Source organism: Carettochelys insculpta, chromosome 4 (assembly GCF_033958435.1).
Source record: "Carettochelys insculpta isolate YL-2023 chromosome 4, ASM3395843v1, whole genome shotgun sequence".
Classification (NCBI taxonomy): domain Eukaryota; kingdom Metazoa; phylum Chordata; order Testudines; family Carettochelyidae; genus Carettochelys; species Carettochelys insculpta.
The window spans coordinates 80,744,376-80,771,684 of NC_134140.1; the positions used below are offsets into that span (position 1 = coordinate 80,744,376).

General features: G+C 43.6%; 1 protein-coding gene across 1 annotated transcript in view; it reads left to right on the plus strand.

Moving 5' to 3' along the window:
* The first annotated feature begins 4,003 nt into the window (after positions 1-4,003).
* The window catches only part of PLRG1 (pleiotropic regulator 1), a 30,284-nt gene continuing 6,978 nt past the window's right edge, over positions 4,004-27,309 (plus strand). The window contains exons 1-13 of the mRNA XM_074993150.1: positions 4,004-4,086; positions 7,508-7,614; positions 8,665-8,807; positions 10,822-10,875; positions 11,729-11,822; positions 12,685-12,775; positions 13,008-13,109; positions 14,836-14,928; positions 15,726-15,875; positions 15,964-16,065; positions 16,851-16,953; positions 18,925-19,033; positions 20,846-20,985. Of these exons, the coding sequence (XP_074849251.1) occupies positions 4,078-4,086; positions 7,508-7,614; positions 8,665-8,807; positions 10,822-10,875; positions 11,729-11,822; positions 12,685-12,775; positions 13,008-13,109; positions 14,836-14,928; positions 15,726-15,875; positions 15,964-16,065; positions 16,851-16,953; positions 18,925-19,033; positions 20,846-20,985 (1,297 nt within the window). The 5' untranslated portion in view covers positions 4,004-4,077. The remainder of the gene's footprint in view (positions 4,087-7,507; positions 7,615-8,664; positions 8,808-10,821; positions 10,876-11,728; positions 11,823-12,684; positions 12,776-13,007; positions 13,110-14,835; positions 14,929-15,725; positions 15,876-15,963; positions 16,066-16,850; positions 16,954-18,924; positions 19,034-20,845; positions 20,986-27,309) is intronic.

A 27,309-nucleotide genomic window follows, 5' to 3' on the forward strand; every position in this document is an offset into this window, starting at 1 on the left:
CTCAGGGCTCTGAGTGGGAGTTTGTTTAGCAAGCTTCTTGCTTCTGATGAGCTTAAAAACGTTTCTATTATTTTTTGAGTTTTTGACTAGCTGTTCTTCAGAGTGATTTTTGGCTTAACTAATTATATTTTTACACTTCATTTGATAGAATTTATGCTCCTTTCTATTTTCCTCACTAGAAATGCCATTTTATTTCTCACTGCTTCTTAAGCTGAACCTCTATTATGGTGGCTTTGAAAAGTTTCCATGCAGCTCAAAATCGAGAATTGCCTCTCCTTTAGTAGGTTCTAGAACCAGCTGCTCTAAGAAACAGACATTCAAGGTGTCAAGAAACTTTATCTCTACATCCCATCCTGAGGTCACACATACACACTTCATATGGGGATATTTAAAACCCCCCCATTATGAGTTTTTTTTTTAATGTTTATAGTCTCTCTTTAATCTCACTTAACATTTCACCATCACTATCACCATTCTGCTCAGGTGTTCAGTAATATACCCTTACTGCTATATTCTTGTTATCAGAGCATGTAATTACTATCCACAAAGACTCTATAGTACACTTTGGCTCTTTTTAAGATTTTTTACTTCATTTGATTCTATGCTTTCTTTCACACATAGTGCCACTTCCACACCAGCATGACCTCTTCTGTCCTTCCAATACATTTTGAACACTGTTATTACTCTGTCCCATGGATTATGTTCATTCCACCAAGTTTCAGTTATCCTTATTATACCAATATCCTCCTTTAATATGAGGCACTCTAGTTTACCCATATTATTATTCAGACTTCTGGGGCTTGTATTTAAGCACTTTAAAAACATGCCACTTTTAGCTGTCTGCCATTACATGATGTGACTGAATGGACCTCTTTTTCATCTGACTGTTTCTCATCAGATCTTACCTGTATTTTATCATCTTCCATCCTCTTCTCTTTAATAGGACATAGAGAATCTCTATTAATACTCTCCCCAATGGGATGTCTCTGTCCAACCCACATGCTTCTGTGCAACTGTAAGCTTTCCCTTAGCTCTTAGTTTAAAAACTGCTCTATGACTTTTTTTCATTTTAAGTGCCAGCAACCTGGGTCTACTGTGAATTACATGGAGCCTTCCTGTGTGGACGTCCCCTTTCCCCAAAATTTCCCAAAGTCTTAATAACTCTAAATCCCTCCTCCCTAAACCACTGGTCTCATTTACGCACTGAGACCCTGCAGTTCTGCCTATTTTCCCTCCCTTCCCCGCTCCAAACTCTGCCACTAAACTCCCTCACACTCCAATTAGCCAACCTTTTGTTTCTTATCTTTTTACTAGAGTATCTGACGATGAACTCCACCATGAATCCTCTGGGGTTCCAGGCAAGTCCCAAACCTGGATAATTGAGGACGGTTGGTCAGATGAGTGTCAATGTGCTGATCGTGAAACAACAATAGGAATGAGGCCTGGAAATGATAAGATCACGGGAGAGATGATCAAATACGGTGGAGAAAGTACAATTCCGGAAACACACTGACTATGTGATATAGCATGGAAAGAAGGGAAGGCACGTAAGGAATAGACAAGATCTGTGCTAGTGACAATACACAAAAAAGGAAGTGCACTGGAGTGCAAGAACTACAGAATGATTGCCATAACAAGTCACCTAGGCAAGGTGCTGATGATGATACTGATGGAGAGACTGAGACTGAGATTGCAGATAGAAAAACATCTAGCAGACAAGCAAGCAGGATTCAGGAAAGAGAGAAATACCATACAGCAGATATTGGCACTAAGATTGACAGTGGAGAAAGCTTGACGAAAGAACAAGAGCATCTACAATTGCTTTGTTGATTTTCAGAAGGCATTTGACTGTATCGATAAGAAAGTGAGTTGGGTGGTGTTGGAGTCACATGGAGTGAATAGCAGACTGATACAGTTATTGAAGGATATCAACAACGTGGAGGCAGTGGTGAAAATGTGAGGAGAATTAGGAAATTGCTTGTGTTGCAATTAACATTACTGAAATGGAGCCCCCAGGCTTGAATAAATCATGGTGCCCGAGCACCTCCAGCTCATATAACTCACCACCTGTGGTGTGGGGTGCAGGAGTGTGAGGGCTCTGGATGGGGCTGTGTGCTCTAGGATCGGGCTGGAGTTGAGGGGTTCAGGGCTAGATCAGAGGGCTGGAGTGCAAGCGTGTGATAGATCTGGCTGAGGATGCAGCCTCTGAGATTGGGCTGGGGATGAGAAGTTTGGGATGTAAAAAGGAGTTCCAGGTTTGGGGAGCAGCTCAGGACTGTGGGCTGAGGTGCTGGAAGGCACACAGGCTCCGCTCTTGGGTACAGGAGGAGATTCTGGCTCTGGACTGGGGGTGTGAGTTTTGGGGGGCAAGGATGAAGGGCTTGGGGTGCTGGAAGTGGCTCTGGGTTGGGAGGACTCCTGATGGGGTGGAGGATTAGGGTATGGGCTTACTTGGGCGGCTCCTGGTCAGTGGTACGAAGGCAGGCTGCCTGGCACCTACCTGTCCCGGGACTCTCCAAACTAGAAGCAGCCAGCAGCTCCAGCTCCTGCAGTGGGTAGCAAGAGGCTCCACTGCACATACTGCTTCCCGCCTGCAATTAACCTCCCCCCACACCAGCTTCCATTGGCTTGGTCAGTGCAAAGCTGGTGCTCAGGGCAAGGCCATTGAACAGAACTCCCTGGCTCCACATCTAGGAGGTGGGCCTGCTGCTGGTTGCTTCCCTGTTGGCCACAGCTGTTCTCTGCTGGGGCTGGGAGAGGGGACTCTCTTCCACATCTAAGGCAGCTCCCTGCTTGGGCTGGTGAAGATGGATGCCTCTCCTCTAGCCACAACAGCTTCAGGGTTTGGAGAGAGGTATCTCTCCTGGCTGCAGCACCATACTCCTGTGAGGGACTTAATGGAATGCTGTGTGGCCACATGGCTTAGAAGAAACACGGGCTGTGAAAGCTGTGTCACCACAAGGAATGCTGTTGGAGCTTGATAAGCCAGGCTCACCTAAAATGATCGGCCCTGAACCACGCAGCCTGACTCAGAGAGGCTAGAACAATTTTTGTATGGGTGTGCCAGGACTATCTCTGCAGTTCTGGTGCCTTATACCCCTCTGTGGGGGGAGGTTGCTCTACTGGAGAGGGCTTCATTCGAGGGCCAGGAGCAGTGCAGGGAGGCAGTAAGGCCTGTGTTCACTGCCACACTCACTGGTGGCAGCAAGAAGCAGAGTAACCCAGCCTCAGCATTGCTGGCTCCCACTTCCTGCATGTTCAGGGAGGAGGCTAAGGGGAAAAGATGGAACCACTCTTGCACTTGCCATTGGTGCCAGAAAGCAGAGCAACCTGGCTGGGTGCTGGCAGAGTGCAGCAGGCTGGGGCCAGGCCACTCCACTTCCCACCACCACCCGCGAGCGTGGGGCAGCACCCCTGCTGCCAGCACCGAACTGCTTGCTAGTTCCCCAGCCACCTTCGCTCCAGGGAAGGGACGGAAGCAGGGACGGGACAGATCATGGGTGGAGTGAGGCAGAACTGAGGCTGATGGCAGTACACAGCTGCCTAGGGCATCTCCACAGCTAGGGCAAGTGAACACCTCACCCAGCTGCTTATTTTGCAAATTAGTAAACACGGCCCGGGGAACGGTGAAAGTGGCTGAACCACACTGTTAATCCTGGGCACCCTCGAAACCCCTTTCAGCCAGGGGACGGGCGCCCAAAACGCGAGGGTATTTTGCTGTGAGCTAGAAACACTGCTTGCACCGGTAACACCCAACGCCTGCAACCAGAAGCCGCTCGCCGGTACCGCTAGTCGCCCGCTAGGCCTCTAGTAGCGCGGAAGGGACTCGAACCTCCAGCACCCACCACCCGGGAAAGGCCAAACCTCATAGCCCGCGCGCGCTCCAACTGAGTCCCCCTCCACCGTCACACGCGCCGCTACCGCGCCCCGAGTACACCCCGCCCCCTTAGAGCTACTGTTCCTCGCGCATGCGCCCTTGTTGGCCAGTCAGTTCCGGGACAGGCGGGCAGACACCGGAAGTAGGTGCGGAGCGGAACGGGGCGGGTGGCCGTTTTGTTGCTGGGAGCAGCGGGCACCATGGTGGAGGTGAGAGCGCGGCCCTGCCCCCGAGGCTCCTGCCCAGCTCGATGCTGGGGGTGAGCCGCGCCGTGGGCTCGGCCCTGGGGGCGAACCCGCCCGGCTGTGCTGGGCTCTGAGGCCGCTGCCTTGGGCTTCGGCCTTGTGGTGCCGGCGGTACCGAGCGAGGGGGCGAGTGTGCTGGGTACCCCGGGGAGTGTCGCGGCGGTTCGGGTCTTGCCCCGGGGCAGAGTCCGCACGAAGCGAAGGTGTATCGGACGCCACTGATCTCTGGCGAGTTACTGCCGAAAACGGTCCCTCGTTAATCCCTCGTGGGAGGTGTCGCCGCTTCTGCTGCTGCACAGCAGTACGAGCACGCCCTGACCGCCTTAAACCCGGCAGCGACTCGATGGCCCTCTGTCTCTGCTGGCATGAGCAGCACAAGTGCCTAGTAGTGGCAATACGGTGTCCTGCCAACATTTCAGTTGATAAATGGGGTGCCCCCACATGCTCCTTCCCTCCTCAGGCATCAGTCGCATGTGTGGTGCAGCGTTTATCTGGAGATCTGGAAGGTGGAACAATACAAAAAGCCACTAGACTCACATCATGTGTTATCCAATGTGACCTGTTAGGTACCACACATCTCAGAGTACTTTACAAAAGCATGCATCTGACAAAGTGGATCTTTGCCCGTGAAAGCTTATGCTGCAAAATATCTGTCAGTCTATAAGGTGCCACAGGACTTCTTGTTACAAAATCAAGTAACTTTGTAATCAAACAAGTGGAATTGGAGTACTAGATGAGACCAGCGGATCGTGTGGATATAATTGTTGTATAGACTTTTGTTTTATCATTTTGATAATAGCTTTTTCGGATTTTTATCAGTGTACACTTTTGCAGTTTCAGGAAATTATGGGTGGCAGTTAAGACAATAATGTTGATAGGTGTTGTTTCAAAAAGTTAAAAACATAAATTGCTAGTATATTTTGACATGCTAAAACTAAATATCCTTAAATCATATTCTAATGCATTGTCAAGCAGCTTTTTACTTATTTCACCTATCTACGTATTTTGTCACTTTTTCTCACTTTTTCTCTATGTGTGGCAAAGTATAGGCTTACCTATTTGCCCATACAAATCTAATCCTTCCAAGTCTGCTTGTATTGCACTTCTAATTCTAAACTAAGTAGTCTTACACTTTCCATTCTCTACGCGATAATAATACATTTTGTCCATCTGTCTCTGGGCTCCTACTTCTGCTGTATTTTTTGAGATCAGTTGATGAGAACTGAGCCCATTACTGACAGTGAAGAGTACTATCAATCCCCATTTTACACATGAGGCAGCTGAGAGAGATTGTAATTTGTCCCAAGCTAAATATAAATTCAGTGAGTGATTTAGGAACAGAACTGTAGTTTCCTAACTCTCACGTACATGGTCCTCTCATTGGATTATACCTATACCAGTCTCATAGAACTGGAAGGGACCTATTACCATTCCCAAGAATTTTTTTTTTAATCTATTTGCCCTGGATCCCTAAATGGCCCCTCATGGATTGAACTCGCAACCCTGAGTTTAGCAGGCCACTAGTGACTTGCTTCTATTGTAATTCTTGTTTTCAGTTTGCACTCAATTCCTATTAGTAAAATATGATAATATATACTTTAGTTGTGCCCACAGGAATGAGCTGTTGTTGTTTACGTAGCACTTTAAAGACTCATATTTTTGAACTCTTTGAAAGAGAGAGATATCATAGATGGCACTAAGCAAGTCACTCAAACATTCCTAATGTTTTTGACACTTGATGCCTGTCTAATATTCCTGGCCAATGTTCTTTCTCATCTGTTCCTCCGATGTCCAGAATAAAGTTTATTATGTGCACTGAGGCATTTGCTACTGTGTACCAACAATAGAAACAAAATCTAGCTCTGGGCACTCTTTTAATTAGATGGGCAGCATTTGAATATCTGCTGAGCGGTTGCACAAATGCACAGTTTACAGGGAACATTGATCCTGACCCTCTTCCTGGGTCTTTGAGGAGGACAATATACAGGTTGAACCTCTTGGTCTGACACATGTGGGACCTGAGCAGTCCTGGATGAGGGATTTTGCCAAACCAGGGGAGGTAAATTCCCTGCTGGTCACCAGTCCCAGTTACTTTCCTGATAGCACTTGCCGCTACCTGGGACCAAGGACGCTGGCTTCTGGACCCAGCTGAGGTTTCTTTTTCCCTGGCAGCCACCACCCAGCTGCTCCCCACCTGTCTTTCTGGCCAGCTCCCTGACCCTGCTGGCTCCCCAGCCATGTGGTCCACTGCTCCTCCACTGGCTACCTGACTTACCTGGCCAGCTGACCCCACCCAGCTTCCCACTGGCTTCCCAACTGGCTTCCGGTCCCGTGGTTCCACATCCAGATTCCCACTGGCTCTCCAGCCCTGCAGCTTCCCAGCCCTGTGAGTCCTGGGCTGGCTGCCTGGAAACATTGCTCTCCAGCAGCAGCAGCTCCACCACTCACTGCTGTTTCCCCAGCCACCGGGGCCCGCCAGCTTCTCTTCCCCAGTGCTCCTGCAGGAGTTTGCCACCTTCTCCCTCCCAATGCAGCAGGGCTGGCAGAGGCTTGAGCTCTGGCTCAAGCCAGGCTGCCAGCAACTGCTCTGTCCCTACGCCCTGCCCTGCTGATGCAGGTCTAGCCTAAGCCCCCTGACTCTCTGGTCCTGCAACATCCCAACAGGACCACATTGTTGTCAGATGAGAGTATACCAGATTTAACAGGATGAACTTATACTAATAAACTGTGGAAGAAAAATTAGCATTTGATATTAGAATTATTATTAAAGTTTCATCAATCTGCTTTTGAGGTTTTGTTCACAGGTGAATGGTGTTCTAGACCTTTTATTTTTAAAACAAATCGATTGATTAATTAAGTGAAAATGAGGGCTACACATTTTCAGCCCACAATAACATTGTGCATGCTTCTGATCAAAAAATTGTACGAGGCAGTGTAATATGTTTGGCACTTTGTAAATCTCTGTTTTTTGTTTGTTTAGGCAATAAAATGAAATTTACAGAGGGTCCTGCTGTCTAACACACTTGCTTTATTGACTACTAATGAAATGGCAAGTGAGAGTGATAAGCTTTATTGTCGTGTCTTCATTAAGTTCATCTGGGTCTACCGTTGCAAACACAATGTTAATCAGAGTTCTGGCCTGCTGGTTTTGATCCAGTGTCCCACAAAAGTGAAAAATAGGTATTGATTTAAATTTGAGGATGGGGGAAATGATACTTACTCTTATACCAAATGATTGTTTTTACCACTCAAGCACATCTGTGTACTTCAGCGCACTAAAGAGTTCATTTCTTACATACAGAACGCAAGAATAATTTTCTTTGTCATTTTCAGGTTTTTCATTACATTATTGCCATGTGTATAATTAAATGTATCTCCTCTGCAGGAAGTGCAGAAACACTCGGTACACACATTAGTGTTCAGATCCTTGAAGAGAACCCATGACATGTTTGTGGCTGATAATGCAAAGCCTATACCATTAGATGATGTAAGGTAAGAACAGATATCAAAAAATATTGGTATATCTAAAAACATTAATGTGAGGCAGGCACTCCTTTGCAGTTGTTTCTAATTCACTTGCTTTAATTTAAAAATGTTTATGTTTGGTCCAATTCAGATTTCATTATGAACTGAAAGTTCCCCTAAAAATTGGTTTTAGAAACATACACATTTGGTGTTCTGAAACAAACTATGATTCTGGGAACAGGCAGCTGCTGATGGAAATTGACATTATGTTGTGCTGAAACTGAGAAAAATGTCATTTTCGGTCTGCAGCTAGTGGGGCTCCTAAGGTCTGCAGCTCTAGGGATGCCCTCCAGGAAGATTACCCTGCCCAGTGACCTCAGGGCTTTCAGACTCCTAGCCATCTAGCCTGAGAGTCTGAAAGCCCTGGGGTTCCTGCTCCCAAGTCAGTCTTCCCGGTGACACTGACACAGATCCACAGAGTGTGAAAGTCAGTATCAGGACCTTTAGGCTCTCAGCTCCTCAGCTGAATCTCCCAGGGCTTACAGGTTGTCTGTAACCATCTGTTCTGAGACCAGCCTGGCTAGGTATTGAGCTTACAGGGCTGTCTGGCTCTCAGTTCTGGGGCAAGGACTTCAGCAGCCTTGTCATGGTGCAACTGCTGTGGAGTTTTGAACTGGAAGCCTGGGATCTCTGGCTCTTGGGCAACCTGCACAGTGCGACTGCAGTGGAGCTGTGGAGGATGGTAGTTCAAGAGTCCCCAGCAGCTGCCAGGTGGGAAACAAGAAGGGTTTCTGTAATAAGCCTGTGTGCGATTATACAAAAGTTAAAGGAAACTTGTTCAGTTTTGTAAGATAATCCTGGTTTGGCAAAACTGTTCCACTGGAAAATTTCTGACCAGGTCTAGCTGTCATCCAGATCTGATGCTATATGTTCAAACTTAGGCAAAATTTCTGTTTGGTGGTAGTGAAAGGAAAATATTAGCATTGCTAAAAGTTTGCTTTAAAAGTTCTTTATAAAACTTATTTTTTAATGAATAATTGATTACAAGATCAAGATTTAATGTGTTTTTTTAAACAGCCACAAATTAAAGATGGCCATCAAACTTCACACAGATTATGGCTCTGTGCTGCACATGCCTATTCTGAAGGAAAATTTTAGAGAGAAGGGTACTCCAAATACAGGGGATCCTTATGGACATAAACAATATCCTGCAAATCAAGGTTAGTGTGCCTTTATTTTCATCTGAAATTAAGTTTCAAGATTGCTTTGATTAGGGATGTGAAAGGTTAACCAGTTCCAATAAGCTTTAGGCTTATTGGATTGCTTACTGGTTAACTCATTGAAGGGCCGGATGTGCCATGCCCAAGCAACCCTGGCCATGTCATGCCTGCCAGCTGAACCCTGTCTATGTTGGAGCAGCAGGCAGGCCCCAGCTGCATCGGGCTGTTGGGACCCCATATATGCAGGAGCAGCTGGCGATTGCAGGGAGGGTAGGCTGGGCTTCTGTTGCCATCCTGCCAACAGTTAACCAGTGTAATTTTAATTGTTTAACCAGTTAACTATTTTAACCATCCCCTAGCAGGGAAATATTTGGAAGGAAAATGTCTGTTTATCATAATCTTGTATTCTTTTTGTGTATGCCTATACAGCATAAATTGTTTGAAATATGTAAAGTCTTTTTCAGAACTTAATATGTGGTATGATGCTGTACAAATAAGAAGGCTCAATAACATAATGGGTGTTTCATGTGGGTGGCAAAGAAAGACTTGTGACTTAAAGGGGGAGGGGGCACAATAGCTCAGTGGTTAGAGCATTGGCCTTGTAAACCCAGGGTTCTTTCAAGGTTCTGGGACAGGTTAGATTTAAAAAAAAAAAAAAACCTCAGGGATGGCGATAGGTCCTTCTGTGAGTGCAGGGGACTGGAGTCTATGACCTCTCAAGGTCCCTTCCAGTTCTGTGAGACATATATATCTCCACATTTCTTCTAGTTTGCCACAAATCATGGTGGTAAAGCATGTGTGAAATGATGGCTGAGAGTGCTATAGAACTTTTTCAACTGCCTGTAGATATGTAGATAATCAAAAATAAAGTGAAAATATCTTTTATTTAAAGTATGAATTACTCAGTGAAGAAGGAATCCACTTTGTGTTTCTACTAAAACTATTCTAGTGGCATGTGACATGTTTCTTGAGATTTTTTTTAACTTCTGGTTCACCCCTACTACTCTGATATGTAGCTCTTCTCTGAAAAGTTACTCAAGTGTTCATACTCTAGTTGAGATTTTCTTTTCAAAACATTGCTTTCTGAGAGAGTGATAGGTTGTGAGAGGAGCTGGTGTGCTAAGGATTCTTTAAAAATAGAAAAAAAATGTATTTTCTTTCCTTGTCTTCTCTTTGTCTAATCTTGCATAAATATCATTGTCTTTGCTTAATAACTTGATTAGCTGTTTTCTAAAATCCACAAACATTTCGTGTGAAATCTGTACTTGTTGGGTCACAGAATCTTTTTTATTTTTTGTTTTTTGTTTTTTCATTTCCCCAACATATTCGTACCTGTCTGAAAACATAGTCTTTTTAATCCTTTTGTGAGGGACTACAGTGTTTCTGAAACCAAGACATTGTTGGCAGTAAGCAGGAGCAGCATTTCAAAGAATAGTGCTTTTCAGATCATTCTGGGTGTTTTTCTCATGTGGGCTGTGTCTACACTAGCCCAAATCTTCGAAATGGCCATTTCAAAGATTACTAATGAGGCACCAAAATGCATATTCAGCACCTCGTTAGCATGCCACCAGTTGTGGCTCTGCGAAATTGCCTCTTTTTGCTGCTGCGCGGCTCATCCAGATGGACGGGACCCTGCCAACTTTGAAATCCCCTTATTCCTATCTCCTGCCGCCAGCCATGGCTCTTTGAAATTGCCGCTTTTCGCTGCTGCACGGCTCATCCAGGTGGGGGGTCCTTTTCGAAAGGACCCTGCCAACTTCAAAATTCCCTTATTCCTATCTGCTGATTTGCATGGCCATTTCGAAGATTTTGGCTAACGTAGATGTAGCCATAGAAGACAATAAAAGAAACAGAGGGAAATAGGGATCACCAAGGTACTTTATTGTTATAACTTAGACATGACTGCCATTTTCACTGGTTGTTGATGTGCTATGGTTTTAGTAATTTATCACTTTAGTTTCTACCAAAACCAAAACCAAAAATGTGTAATTAAGAGGAATGTTCTGTTTTCTAGGACAAGAAGTTGAATATTTGATAACAGGTACACATCCGTATCCACCTGGTCCTGGTGAGTAAAATTTTATATTAAAATGTGTCCGCTTTTCAGATACAAATTATGTAAAAACTATTTAAAAAGTCCTAGGAAATTCAGTGTTTATGCTGGTGATCTGGACTGCCATCATTAGGTTTCTCTTCAACTGCGCATTATATTGTTTTCGTTTAATGAAACTCTTCTGACTGGCTATACTAGCAGAAAATTGTGGAAAAATAGATAGTAGCTCTAAAATATACTGTACTTTGGGTAACTACGTGAGGCTTCAACTATATTGGCTTGAGTATCAGGAGTTTTGCTTGAATTAGGTCTGTGGGTTAATACTCCATATATTTTTACAGTTTGGTATAGAAAAAGTGGAGTTTCATCTGAATGCTGCCTTAGCTTCCAATACTTAAAACCTCAGTGAAGATATATGGAATAATTTCCTAGCCGTCTGCAAAACCAAAGTAAAAATATTTTCTGCAGGTATCTGTCAGTGGGCTTATGCAGTCATGAGATCTTTGGTTGTCTCTTCAGCAACTTATCCTGAAATAATCCCCATCCACACTGGGTCACCATTCCTTGGGAAGGGGTGTGCACACTGTCTTTGTGTAGGCATTTCTTGCCCCTTGTAGCAGAACACACTGTTCTCCACTGCCCTTCAAGCCTCAGAATTGTGTTGAGTCACAGTGCAAAGGTTTTGGACCAAAATGAACAATAATCTCATTTTATTTAGCTTTTTGATGTTCTTATATGTCAGCTGTGTCAGTGAATGATAAATTTCTTTGTTTCCAAAATACTCAGTTATATGTAAAAGTTCAGGTGGAAAAATAGTAATCGATTTCTCACAAGATTTTTGTGCTTTTTATGTATGTTCTTTTACAAGGTGTGGCTCTGACAGCAGACACTAAGGTTCAGAGAATGCCCAGTGAATCTGCTGCTCAGTCCTTAGCTGTGGCACTTCCTCCTTCTCAATCCAGGTACAGCTGTTTTCTTAAACTTCTTTTTTTATAACATATAACCAAGTTAAAAAAAACGGTTTAATGACAGACAGATCCTTCATACAAAAACACCTTCAAATGAGCCTCTTTTCTTTTTAAATCAATAACTAAAAATACAAACATTAGCTTGGAAATTACAAAATAAGATTGCTATTTGCAATTAAACACTGAATCACTAGAGCAGTGGTGTCCAAAAGCAATTGACTGGATTGCCACATGTCCTCCTGCCCCAACCTCCAAGCCAGGCCCTAACCTTATGAGTCTTTCTGACTTTTTTTGCTTTTCCTCATATTTCCATTTTTTTTTGATACAGTAGTTTTCAAATGATCATGTACCTTTTAATTTCATTACGGACTGTAAGAAAGTTGGCTGGCTGATGGCTGCCCTGTGTATTAGAGCACCAGATATTTATTGATGGGGAATTATTTTGGATCTGTTTTTCTCTGAAATGGAATGAAATCTCTGAAGCTGAAACTTTGGAGGAAAAGGCTAATATTTATTACAGTAGAGGCTCCTACTGTTAGATTACTCTATCAGCATTGTGGAAGACAGTGCTGACCTTGAGCAAAATAAAGTTTTGAACCTCTTTATACAACTTTCACTCCCTCCTGTGTGTTCTTCTCTCACCAGTTTACAAAAATTCACTTTGTAATTCTCAGTCACCCTCCTACCAGATCTTATGTGCATGGAGAGATCAAACTGAGCTGAGAACATCTTCAAAGAAAGATTCTTGATCAAAAATATTTTGAATGTTTTGCAGATTTAAATTTAACTTTTGAGTAAGGCATATTATTTCAAAGTGTTTCCTATGCATTGTTCAGAAGTGTTTTTTTCTGTCCAGGTTAGAGGCAAATCGTACTGCTGCCAGTGTGGGTGATATTTACCGACATGCTGGGATTCCAGAGCGTGCACAGCCTCCTAGTTTATCCATGGTGAGATTCCTATAATACATAACATTTTTTTAATATTGATATAGTAATTTTTTGTTAAGTTGGAGTCTGATTGTGCAATTACCTCCATGCAGCAATCTCAATAGGAAGAGCTGACCAAAATGTGAGAGGAGAAAGCATCCTCAAGAGCTTGAATGAGGGTTCAAGAAGGTCCAAAGTTGAGTGGAGAGTTTTTGTTATGGGCTATAATTGTAACTTTCTGTTCAATTCATAGGCTATGATGGAAGCAGGTGGGAACAAAAATTCTGCACAGATGGCAAAGAAAGCTCCAACAATGCCCAAACCTCAATGGCATCCACCATGGAAACTGTACAGAGTAAGTTGGAAACAAGCCTACACAATAAAAAGGAGTGATACTTTTTCTATAGACACGCTGAAGCACTTATTTTAAAATTTTCCTCATGTTACCCCAAAAGGGAATTGAACAGACAGTAAAAATCAAACCCATGTCTGTAGTGTGAGTGTCCCGCCTACCTAAGATAAATTAGAATAAAATATTTGAAGTTTTTGTCCTTTTTGTTTATTTTGTACTTTCAGCAGAACATTGTTTACAATTACTTTTCCCCCATCATGTTAGTGTGGGTCTTTCACTTTAAGAATGGTGAGAGGAAAAGCACAGAGTGACTCCTGAACAAGTACAATGCCTGAAACGTCTTTCACTAAGTTTTTAAAATTGACTAGATTTCAGCAGAGCCACCCTGAAGTTGCTGAAATAAGTGTCTAATAAATTTTTTGCATACAATATTGGAGCATTTTTCAATAACTCTGACCCATTTTATCTAACTGAATACTGTGTGAACACAATTGAATTATCACTTCACTTAGAACTGCTCGACTTGTATGTGCGTGAGCTCAGTCTAAATGTTGCGTTAATGTTACTTGTTGCTTTTATTTTATTCTCTCAGATGATACCAGTTGGTATTTCTCAGTTATCACCAACGTATCTGAATACCTTGTGAAATTAGTATGATATGGGATAATAAGCATACAGGGCAAAAGTTTAAAGGTATATAGTAGAAAAACGATGAAATACTCCCTTTCAATGTACACATTACTTTAACAAACTGTTTACGTAATGTGAAACTCAAGCGCCTTTCCCTTGTATCCTTTGTAGACTTCTTAGAGGACTCACTTCCACTGTAGGGCAGGGCTCAGTTAATACCTTCTACACCTACATGGGTTGGACACACCCCATCACACATGGGATGGTAGTTCATTGTCAGTATGAGCTCATCAATTGGTGCATCAGCCCAAGGTTGTGGGTTAGTTCCAGTAATGGATTTTATCCTTTACTAGCAGGGCACACCCTTTGCAGCAGCTACTAAGCCAAGAGCTTGCTGGTAGCTCCAGCCCCCAGGCTCAGGCTGGAGCTGGGGGAAGCTCAGCAGCCCCAATCCCAGGGACTTGTCCGGAACCAGGAAAATCCCGGCAGCCCTGGGGCCAGGAGCTGGAAGGGCGCAGAGCTCATCTGGCAGCCCTGGGGCCAAGACCTGGCAGGGATGGGATGGACAGAAGGACGCTTCTCCTTTTATAATAGTGTAGATGTGAACATACCTATCTGGGGAGAACTGGATTGAAACTGCCAGATTTACTTCCCATTTGTGACTGGTCAATCAGCTAATGGTATCATCTTTCTGTAAGGTTGTTGAATGAGTACTGGCAGTTCATATACAACTGTATGGGAATATAGGAGAGATTCAGCCAAGATGTCTGAGCAATCTAAATAGTGATCTTCAATTATTTCTGACCTGATATGGATTTGAATCAGTGACTTACCGGTGAAGGTCTCTACAAATCCCTGAACTGTCCAGTTTTTTTCATAGTTTGACACTTAGGCATCCCTTCTTGTTCATCTGAGAAGTTTGTTTGTATTTCAGTCAATATTTAACTGTATTTTTCCAAATCCAGTTTTAGGTGTTTCTGGTTTCATTGTTAACAAAAATATAACACTTAATATTCATGGAAAGTCAAAGTTAGAGTTCACAGTTATGTTGATAACTATGCATTTATTTTGATTCAGAATGCTTTTATTATTTTTAAAGGTTATCAGTGGTCACTTGGGCTGGGTGAGATGTATTGCAGTTGAACCGGGAAATCAATGGTTTGTTACTGGCTCTGCTGACAGAACTATAAAGGTAAGTGTTGGAGAGAAAGATTAGCAAATTATGGTCTCAATGTAGCTTTTCTTTCTCGCCTCTTAAATACATTTTCAGATGTTGGCAATGGTTTCTTCATTATCATGAAGTCAGCTATAAACCATGTTTTCTTTCGTTATTCAGACAGTCATTCTGTTCTGAGGGATTACTTCCTGTCTGAGATCTGAATACTCCAGCATTCCAAAGTTAGAATTCGCATTACTATTGAACTCTCTAGACCACTGATACTCAGACCTCCGTGGTTCAGGAGCCAAGCTACCAATCAGCATTATATAAAAGAGTGATAGTAGTGTCAATTTATTGTTTTGTTACTTGTATATAATTGTTCTGGGCAAAATGATTGATCAAGTATTACTTTATCAACTACAATTGGTTAATAACTGTAAAAGCATACTGATTGGTTAATAAGTGTTCATGTTGCACTGCTTGTCAGCGCTCAGCCTGGCGTGGGGAAGTTAGTGATCCAACTAGTGCACCAAATTCCTGGTCACATGCCACAGGAGGCATGTTGCATATACACTAAGAATAATTAAATGCAGTGTTTTAGTATCTTGCTGAGAGCCGTACGAGGCACCTTAAGGAGCCACTTCCTGCTCATGAACCTCATTTTGAGTACCACTGCTCAGGCCCCAGAGGACTTAATTAGAGAAAAGTCCAAATGCTAATTTATTTCTTAAACATGTTTGTCTTAATTATATATTGTAGATTTGCATAATTATAATTCTATAATGCCTGACATCTGGATAACTTAGAAATATGAATATCCGTCTCTACAGATCTGGGACCTTGCAAGTGGTAAATTAAAATTGTCTTTGACGGGACACATTAGTACTGTACGAGGGGTAATAGTCAGTGGAAGAAGTCCATACCTCTTCTCTTGTGGAGAAGATAAACAGGTGAAGTGCTGGGATCTTGAATATAATAAGGTAAGTTTGGACGCTGGTCACAATGAATGAACGATTGTTTTTCTTCAAAATATCCAAATAGTTAACTAAAGTCTGTTTACCCATCTAGGTTATTAGGCATTATCATGGTCACTTAAGTGCAGTCTATGGTTTGGACTTACATCCAACAATAGATGTGCTGGTAACATGCAGCAGAGATTCAACTGCACGGGTAAGTTTAACAGTGAGATTTAAATTTGTTACTTGTCCATTTTTGTAATTTAAAAAACTGTAAGCATCCAAAGATTTAAACATAAGTAGGTAACTTGTGTTGTCTACAGGAATTTCTTTACTAAAACTGTCATGCATTTTGTACCTTCACTTACTGCATTAGGTCCGCCCTGTCAGTCAGAAGCCTGACTGAAAACCGCAAGTTGAAGGTCAATACACTTGCGCTCTGACAGTACAATGAATGAACAAATGAGACATTTAAATCTAGGAACTTCTAACTCCCAAACTCTTATGCCAAGCTCAAGTCCTGCAGTGGCTCATAAAGAGAGGGACTGTTATGGTGATCAGGATCCAAATCATGTTTCTCTGTTATAGATTAAAAAATTAAGGCTTAGGGGGTGCTCAACGGTGTACAGAAGGCTAGTGACACTTCAAAAAACATGTTTATATGTTACTTATACTGAGGCCAATAAGAAATATAATTTAGATAGTTGAGAACCTTTAATCATTAAAGTTTCTTGGTGTTAGAGGGTAGTACAGCTTTATGGTTATTGGCTTTAAATAAATTGACCTGATTCCTCAGAATACATTGAATGAAAACTTTTCCATTTTGTTTTCCTCCAGCTTGCACAGTTCTGTGATGAATTTATAAATCAAGTTTATAGCATGAGTATGGTAGTTTCAGTTGTCAGGATTGTGGCACATAATCCATGCTATCAATGATAGGACCTAAAAGATAATGAACATACATTTTCTTGACTAATTGAATTTACTGTGCTCTCATAGATTTGGGATGTGAGGACGAAAGCCAGTGTGCATACATTAGCGGGGCACACAAACGCTGTGGCAACAGTGAAGTGCCAAGCTGCAGAACCACAGATTATTACAGGTCTGTAATATATTTCCCAAACTGAGTTACTCAGAACCAATGATAGTGCATATAACTAGTCTGAATAAACACATGTTCTTATCACTGCTACTTTCATTGATTAGCCCCAGTTCATCTCTTCTGGTTTTTCCATTTTTTGTGTCTTGTGTTAAAATAGTTTGTAAGCTGTTGGAGGCAAGCAAGGGCCATATATTGCAATGTTTGTACAGTGCTCTGCTTTTTTTGGAGCTAGTGTAATACACATAATATAAAATAACCACATTAATGCAAAAAAAAGTTGTGTTAAAGTGTAATTTGGGTAATGAAGAAGTTAAAGTTCTGGTAGTAGCAGTGTATGTATATAGTATTTTTAGTCCTAGCTGGTGTATTAATAATGTGCCTACTTTATATGTAATATGTATTATTCACTGAAAGCTTTACTTTCTTCATTTCTAGACTCTTCTTGTGCTTATGTAGCCGAAACATTCTACATTTAATATATTAAATGATATTTGAATGGTTCTTTTCACATTTATTGCTGCGTCTACACTGCAAGATAAAATCGAATTTAAAGGAGTTAGCTCAACATGAAAACGTCACTGTCTTCACTGTAAATGTCATTAGCTTGATTTAGTCTGCCCTAATATTGATAACAAAATATTAATGGACCAGTATAGCGTCAATCTTGCGTTTAAAATGTTGAATAAAGGCTAGTGTGGAAGCGTCTTGTCTTTCACTCCAATTCATGAGCCTCCACAAGTGTCCCGTATGTATCCCACGAAGCTATGCCCCGTACCTGGCTTCCAGCTCCTAGTGGGAGCCAGGAAACTGACCAGGGCTGGTGCATTGTCAATGTTCTAGGTCCTGGGGCTTGGGGAAGCCAGGAAATTGACCAGGGCTGCTGCGCTGTCAGTTTCCCGGGTACCCCAAGCTGCAGGGACCCAGGAAACTGACAGCACTGCTGCACCTGGCTCCCAGCTCCTTGCTACTAGTGGGAGGCAGAAGACTGACCAGGGCTGCTGCACGGTCAGTTTCCCGAGCCCTCCCAAGCTGTGGGGAGCTGGGAAACTGACAGTGTTGCTGCACTTGGCTCCCAGCTCAGAATGTGCGACTGAGGGAACTGTAATAGGTTCCCAGAATGCACTGCTGCAGTGGTCGATGTTTGGTGATTTGAGTGTGGAAACAATATGTCAAATTTGTTGGGAGACTGGGAAGTGAAGATACTCAAAATTGATTTTAAAAAAAATTGGCATTACAAAATCAATTTTTTTTAATAAATTCAAATTTATCTTGTAGTGTAGGTGTAGCCCATGAGATCACATAACAGTAACTGTTGGTTTAAATATAAATAAAGAATTAAGGCCTTGTCCATACTTTCTGGAAGATTGACACTGATTGATCTCCTTGGTGTTGATTTAGTGGGTCTAGTAAAGACCTGTAAAATTGACCACTGATCACTCTCCCATCGACTCCAGTACTCTGCCAGAGTGAGAAGAATAAGAGGAGTTGATAGGAGAGTTTCTCTGCTTGGCACCTGCGCTGGGGACACCACAGCAACTCAGCCTCTGGTATGCTGAGTCCAGCTACGCTGGTCACGTACCTGAAATTGCATACCTCAGGATGACAGGCATAGCAGGCCTAAGTGTAAAAATGACCAGGTCAGCCCCAGTATATCAAAAGCCATATATAGTCAAAATCCCACTTATTTGCTTGGTGACAGCTTGCCTTCCTTTCTAATTTAAAGATAGATAAAATAATCATTCCATCCCTGAAATATTTATAGTGTTGCTGTGGACTGTTGAAAGGTGTTATGTTTTACCTCTGAGGTGGTTATATATCAATAATAACTAAAGGTCATTGTATCTCGTTAGCAGGTTAAGCATTTTGAAGATGAAAGGTCTCTTTTTTTTTTTTTTTTATTAGAAACTCCTACAAGATTTGATTGTCCAAACAAAAGTTGGTAGTGTTTATACTGTTCGCTTTAAATCACAGGAAGCCATGATACCACAATACGTCTGTGGGACTTAGTGGCAGGAAAAACTCGTGTCACTCTGACAAATCACAAGAAGTCTGTGAGAGCAGTTGTGCTGCATCCAAGACAGTAAGTTTTACACATTCCTTCATTACCTCACAGTTTGTAGTATGTAACAGGAGAAGCAAACTAAGGTATGTTTGTTTTATATGTACTGCCTGGGCTAGCAAATGAAGGTTTAAAAGATATGTACACAACAGGAAACCACTGCAATTAAGGTATCTGAGAAGCAGTGTTAACAGCACCAGTTCAGTTCTACTGAAGTTAGCATTGTTGTGAGCTCTAAATGTAGATTCTTAAGTACTGCCTAGTCTCTCTGTTACAAGTGGCATATGCATTGAAGCATAATTCCAATAAAGATTTCTAGGACACCCTATTAAGCAAAAAGGATGACACGTGATTATGATATGGCTGAATCTGACTCTTTTTCATTTCGGTCCCCTCGTTACAAAACTTCTGAGTTCTTGTGAAGTGAATTGGTTCCAGTCCAGCACCAGTACTGGTCATTTTACAGAGTCTGCTCTCCATTATCATTATTAGCAGTTTGGGCAGAGAAGCTAAGGAGGTATTGAACAAAAAGATTGAGCTAACCTCCCGCACCTAGAAAGCTTACATTTGTTTGTGTTTTGGAGCATAGAAAATGTTTATCGCAAGGCCTTGTCAGTTGCACATCCTTCATAAACTAAATTTGTTTAATCTGTCCTATTCGTTACTGGCATCAGCCGCTAATGGGGAAAAATACTGGATTAATTGACCACTCACCCCTGTGGTGGTATGGCAATTTCTGTTGAACAGTCAGTGAACTGGTCATGAATGCTTGATTAAAAATATTCCCAGATGCTTTTAAACTTGGTGCTCAGATCAAATATGTGAAGGCTCATTTAAGAATGGGGAAATAAAGTTTAAGATGACTGATATTTATACAAATGAGCTTTTGGAAGCCTTACACATTATTGCAAAGATTTAGAAGAATTAACATAGTGACAATTTTGTCGTTAATCTCAATAAGGAAATTGGCAAAAGTATACGTGTCCAGTAACGTATGACATTTTTTGAAAATCCTGGCTCTGTCTACACTAGCCCAAATCTTCAAAATGGCCATGCAAATGGCCATTTTGAAGATTACTAATGAGGCACTGAAATACATATTTAGCCCCTCATTAGCATGCTGGCGTCCCCGGCTCTACGAAATTGCCGCTTTTTGCTGCCATGTGGCTCATCCAGATGGGGGTCCTTTTCGAAAGGACCCTGGGAACTTTGAAATCCCCTTATTCCTGTCTGCTTTTGAAAAGGAGCGCTGTCTGGACAAGCTGCGCAGCAGCAAAAAGTGACAGTTTTGAAGAGCCATGGCCGCCATTTCAAAGATTTGGGCTAGTGTCGACACAGTCCCTATGTCTTTTACCATTTGTGATAGTATTTCTGTGCATGAACATTGCCAAAATAAAAATGCAAGCCAATTTAAATGTAGGATACTTTAAAAGCTAACGTTCCTTTGTTGTCATTGAGAATTACTATTTCGTTGAAATGTTTATCAGCATCATTACGCCATTAATGCCTACACAGAAACAAAACAAACAAAAATACCTTCCATAAGGTTGTCTGATTATGTAATCCAATTAATAAAATTTTAAAAAATAATAAAACATAGCAGAGTTACATGACTAACACTTGCATTATCAGAAGGTAATGTTATGAATATAAAAGTTTGTTTTTATAAACTGGCTATTTCAGAAAAAAATGTGATTTAGTGATAAAAGTAATTTTAGAAATAACATTCATCATCTGCTGTATATATTTGTAGCTTTAGGAGTGATGCGCTGCACTTAAAATGATGTGATTTAACTGTGTTTAACTCTTCTTTACTGGCTAATCTTGTTCCAGTTACACGTTTGCATCTGGTTCTCCAGATAACATTAAGCAATGGAAATTCCCAGATGGAAACTTCATTCAAAACCTTTCTGGTCATAATGCTATTATCAACACGTTGGCTGTGAATTCCGATGGAGTGTTGGTATCAGGAGGTAAAATTAAATGGCTTTATTTTCTTCATTGTTTATGTATTTAAACCTAAATCCTTGATCTAACAGTGTCTCAGCTAAGAAGCCCCTGGAGAGCAAGAAGAGGAGACTTGTCCTCTCCCCAGTCCACTAGTGGCTGCCGTGGAGTGGCTGTAGTCACTCTATGGACCCCACTGTACTCTGAACCTGAAATAGACACGACCTCTTCAAAATATTGCCTGTAAGTGTGTTTGGGCAAATCCACATAGCAGAAGATCTTCCTGGCCCAGGTCTGCGTCACTCTTGCCCACTTACCATATGGTAATATACTTGGAGCCAGAGCCCTGCAGACACTGGGTACATGCATTCCAGTGAAGCCCTCCAGATCCTAGCCTCTCACTTTGCAGCAGAAGTGCATTGATTTGGTTTTCTGAAAATCCTTTGCATACTTTTGATATAATGGTGATAATGAGCGCTGAAAGTATTTGCCCCTTAGTGAATGCACTAGACTCTGCTGGACTTAGCTTATTGTATCAAAGTTCGGTTTACTCCAAAAATATATGAATGAAGATATTAACCACATTACTGTGTTTAAAATTCCCCTCTTTGTTTCTTCCTTCATACCTTGAATCAACCTACCTTTTCTGATGCTACTTCCCAGCAAATTTTACAAGTGGTGTATATTTAGTTAAATGCTGAATACTTCCTAACTAAATATCCCACAAAAGCTCATCATTTAATAAATAACATTCTTAGTCTTTAAAGTGCTACAGGACTGCTTTTTTGTTTTTATTATAACCTTGATGGTGACCTTTTTCTTTCACCAACAAGGTTAATGAAGTGCTATAGTGTAAATAACGTTGATGAAAACAATTACCATCACAGCAATATGTTTTGGGTGTGTACATGTATGTACTCAGTCATGTTTATTTAGTACCAAAAATAATCAGAGTAGCTCCTAGAGGTCTCAGCTGAAATGAAGGCCCCATTCTGCAAGGTACATTGCAAATATAGTGATATGATAGTGTCTGACTTTAAATAGCTGAGAACCTAAATACGTAAGACAAAGGCGAGGTTCAGGGTGTTTCTCTCTTTACAGACAGAGAGCTCATGATCATCTTTCCCAGGATCAGATAGGGAAACAGATGAAGCAGAAATTAAAACCAGATCAGTAAAGTTCAATTCCAGTGCCTTAGCTTTAAGACCAACATGCTTTTCCCTTTCTTCTTTTTACTCCTGGGAGCATTGAAGAACCAGAATAACTATGAGACAGTGAACTGAGATTTGAGTTTCTGCATTTTTTAGTTTGCTCACAGAATTACAAACTAAATTACAATTGCAGGAGCAAATTTGGCCTTTGCTTTCACTTGGGCAAACTGTTGTACACTTGTAGCCATGGATAAAATTTGACTCTCAGAATCTTGTAAAATACAGCTTTTCTTTCCTTTGAGATGAGTTTGCAGAAAGGTTGTTGGGGTGGACTTTTTTTATTTGTTAGTAGAACAGTTTAGCTCTGATGGAAGCTACTAAGCTGTAAGTCACCAAGTAATTGCTCATGTACATGCCAAACATGGCCAGAAGGCTTTTGTCCTAGTTAGTCGCCATCTGGTTGGAGCTGTGCCCCCTGGAGTGATGCTGATATGGTGACAAGTATAGGCACTGCTCAACCCGCCTCCCTGCTCAGTTCCTTCTTGCTGCACTGTTGGTTGCTGGAGCTTTCTTCTCTCTCTCTAATTAGCTGGTAGCCTTTGTTTATAGTGTAAATAGTTTGTAATTAGTTGTAAATAGTTCATAGTGTTTCGTAGTTACTGCTTTGTTGTTGGGAGAGTTGAGGCAGGAGTTTCTGCCCCTCTCAGCACCTCGGAATGCCTGGCTCTCCAGGTTTTTAAAAACTGCTCTAAGTGTGGATGCCCAAAAGTGATCTGCACCAGACTTGCCTGAGCTGTCTGGGTGTGGAGCCTCTTGAAGATATTTGCTCCATTTGCAAAACTTTTGAACCCAGGACTCTGAAAGACAGAGCACAGCAACTTAAAGTCCTGCTCATGGAGGCAGCCCTGCAACCAGGCATGTCCCCAATGGGGGCTTTCAGGGGAGCCTCATCAGTGCTCAGCACCGTCATCGGGGTCGGTGTCATCTGAAGACTCTCGGTGCCGTGAACAGGCACGGACATCTAAAGCTTCAAGGTGCCATAAAAGCCAGTCCCACGTGCCTCAGAAGAAAAAGAGGCAAGACAGAGACTGATCCCCTTCTGGGGAAAAGCACCAGGATGCTCCCAAGGTGTCTGCTCCACCATGCCATGGACTAGAGCACAGGGTACGTGCATTGTTGCCGGTGTGAGGCAGGAGCCCGTGGTTACCTGGACTGCCTCAATGCCAGAGGCATTTATTGTGGCCCAGGGCTAACTACATATCACAGTGCCGGGCCCATCACCACTGGAGGAAAGCGTGTGAGTGCGTGAGGGGCTACCTAGAGTGCCACGCAGCTCCCTTCTCTGTCGACGTCGTCATTGCCTTTTCTGGTGCTGGAGCAGTTTCAATAGCCTAGGGCACCGAAGACAGCTCCGTTTCACATACCTTATTCGGTGGCAGCAGCACAGGTGCCGGTCTAGCAGGGGACGGTGCAGGCACTGGGGCATATGGTGCCACTGTGGTCTTCCACGTCAGAGTCAGCGTTGGAATTGGACTCCTATGACTCCAGCTCGGCACAGAGTGGGAGCACACGGGCATTGCACTGTAGCTATTGTAGGCCCCGCAGCTGATGCTCGAACGACAACAGGTGGCCGCTGGCCATACAGGGAACAATGTAGTGGCCTTTTTGGACCCCTTGGGCATTTCATGAAGTGCAGGGGCTGTAGGACTCCTGTCTAGGGTGCAGGGAGACCCCCCAGGTACTGTGCTCGGCACTATCTGCATCACTGGGTGCGCCTCCATTGGAACAGCTGCAGGTCAGAGGCTTCCTTGTTGGCATCTGTGGTGTTGCTGCTCCCAACATCATCAGCACCTGCAGGGGCACCGTCTCGGCTGTTATGGGCACCAACTTCACTGATGCCAGGGCCCCGGCACCACTGTTGCCGGCACCGGTGCGCCAGGAGCTGAGCTAGGTACTATCCTTAGATGTGAGCTTGATGCAGTCTGCCCTGGTGCTGAATGTGTTACCATTTTTGTCAGGCACCATGTCTCAGGTACTGTAGGCAGTACCAGGACCTCAGGTGGGGGACTTGGGCCTGCCAGTTTTACCTTTGCAAACTAATGTGGCTGGCATTTCCTCCTCTTCCCCAGTTGAGGCAGTGATGGGATCCTTGGCGTCCCCTGTTCTGGAGGGTGGCAGGGCTTTTCAAAATTTATTACACTGTGTGGCCCAAGGTCTGGGTGTCCTGGCAGAGGAGAATAAAGATGAGATGGACCCTGTAATGGACACCCTATCCTCCTTTACCCCTCAACACCCTGCTAGACAGTTCCACCAACAACAAAGGGATAGGAGGAGGAGGAGGAACTGTACAGACAGAAGGCGCCCTGGCTATCAGACCCAAGGACAGAGCCGTGAAAAACTCCCATTGGGGCCAAAACAAGCATTTTGATGGTGCGGCTGAGAGCAGCACGCCGATTTCCATCAGAGTTCCAGCACAAGCCTTGTTCCCCTTCCGCCTGTCCCCTTTCTACCCTGTTTGGTGCAACATAACTTTGGACCAGTGGGTCCTACGTACAGTAGAAAGGGGATATGCCATCCAGTTTTCTTTGTGCTCCCCACCACCAGCCTCCTTCCCTATCCCTTTTCAGGGATCCCTCTCATAAGAATATGCTCAGGCAGAATGCAATCCCTCTTTCAACAGGGGGGCTGTAGAGGAGGTCCAGCACCAGTTTCAGGGGCAGGGGGTTTAATTCCCAATATTTCCTAATTCCTAAGTCAAAAGGGGGTGGGGGTTAAGATCCATACTGGACTTACGAGACCTGAACAAGTTAATAAAACATATAAGGTTTTGTGTGATATCCTTGGGTCTTGTCATTCCAATGCTGGAACAGGGGGATTGGTTTGCCGCCCTTGACTTACAAGACATGAATTTTTACATAGCAATTTATCCCCCCCACAGGAGGTTTCTTCGGTGCATGACAGAAGGGGGGCATTATCAGTTCACAGTTCTTCTGTTCAATCTGCCCTCTGCCCCCAGGGTCTTTTCCAAATGCATGATGGTTGCGGTGACCTTCCTATGCAGGCCCAGGGTACAGCTGTTCCCTGCCTGGATGATTGTTTGGTCAAGGGCTGCTTGCAGAATCAAGTGCACCAGCACGTGCAACTGATCCATCAAACGTTTGTCAGTCTCAGCCTCCTGGTCAACGAGGCAAAGTTGGTTTTGGTTCCCATGCAGACAGTGGAGTTAGTGGGGGCTGTCCTAGACCCAGTACGGACCAGGGCCTTCCTGCCAGACAGCAGGTCTCAGGCAGTGGCCTCTCTTCTCCACGATATGATCATGTTCCCCACCACAGCGGCCAGGTGCTGCATGAGGTTGCTGGGTCACGTGGCATGCATGCCTGTAGTCCAGCATGCCAGGCTCTGGATGTGCCCTCTTCAGCTGTGGCTTGCCTCCGCCGACCACCGTGTCAGAGACTACATAGATTTGTTGGTAACGGTTCCACTGCAAATTTTGATGGCTAAATGCAGAAATGGTTTGTGCAGGAATTCCGTTCATCCCCCGCAGTCCTCTCGCTCTCTGGTAACAGATGCCTTAGACCTGGGGTGGAGGGCCCATTTAGGGGAACATCGAACTCAGGCTGTGTGGAACAGAGTGGACCTCCACCTCCACATAAACGTTTGGAAGCTCAGAGCTATCAGGCTCTCATGCAAGGCATTTCAGGACAGTTTAGTGGGATATTGCTTGTCACTGTGCACAGACAACGTAACAGCAATGTACTATAGAAACAAACAGAGGAGTGTATGCTTCTCTCTTCTATGTCATGAGACCCTCAGGCTCTGGGAGTTCTCCATTCAACATCAGATCTGCAAGCCTGTTCACTCCTGGAAGTCCACAACTCACTAGCAGACCATCTGAGCAGGTCCTTCATGAGCCATGAATAGTTGTTACACCCAGATGTGCTGCACTCAATTTTCCAAAAGTGGGGGCAGCCCCAACTGGACCTATTCTCCTCACATCTCAATGCAAAGTGCTGGATGTTTTGTTCTTAACCAGCAGTGGAGTCAGGGGTGCTGAGCAGATGCATTCAGCATTTCCTGGTCAGGCCTGCTACTATATGCTTTCCCTCCAATTCTGCTTGTCCAGAGTCCTACTCAAACTTTGGTCAGACTGGGCATCTGTCATCCTGGTGGCCCCAGTGTGGGCCCAGCAGCACAGGTACTTGGTCCTCCTGGAAATGTTGGTCTGTAAACTGATGACCTCCCTTCCCCATTATGCCCAGACCTGTTGACGAAGGAGGAGAGGCGACTGCAGCACCCCAACCTTCGCTCCTTGCACCTCACAGTTTGGAAGCTCTGTGTCTAAATGCTGTGGAGCTCTCATGCTCGGGTCCTGTGAGGGAGGTGGTGTTGAATAGTAGGAAACCTTCCATGAGGAAAGTCTTATGTGGCCATCTGGAAAAGGTTTTCTATTTGGGTATCTCAGAACGGGCTGTCCCTGTTACAGGCCTCGATACCATTGATTTTGGGCTACTTGCGGTATTTAAATCAGGAAAGGCTGTCATTATCTATCCTCCATCAAGGTGCATTTGGCATCTATCTCAGACTTTCACCGTGGTCCTGGGATATCTTCAGTTTTCTCAGGCCCGGAGAGGGACAAACTGCAGGTGCGGCCCTTTTACCTATCTGGGATCTTGATCTGATGATGTCAAAACTTATGCAGGCCCTCTTCAATCCCTTGCGTCGTGTTCCCTGCTGTTTCCAAGCTACAAAACAGCATTTCTGGTGGCCATTACTTCCAACGGGAGGGTATCTGAGTTGAGGGTACTGACAGTGAACCCACTTTATACGGTGTTCCACAAGGACAAGGTCAGAGTGAGACCCCATCCAGCTTTCTTACCAAAGGTACTCTCCTCTTTCCATGTCAATCAGGAGATTTCTCTGCCCCCCCACCCCCTGCCGCCTTTTTTTTTTTTTTTTAACCGAAAACCTCATTCTTCCTCTAGGGAGCAAAGTTTACATACCTTAGATGTTTGGAGGGCTTTAGCCTTCTACATGGACAGGACCAAACCCTTTAGGAAGTCACATCAGTTGTTTGTAGCGATGGCTGACAGGATGAAAAGCCTCCCCGTATCCTTCCAGTGGTTGTCCTCCTGGATAGTGACCTGCATTAAAGAATGCTACAAGCTGGCTGGGGTCCCTCTTCCCCGATCAGGACTCACT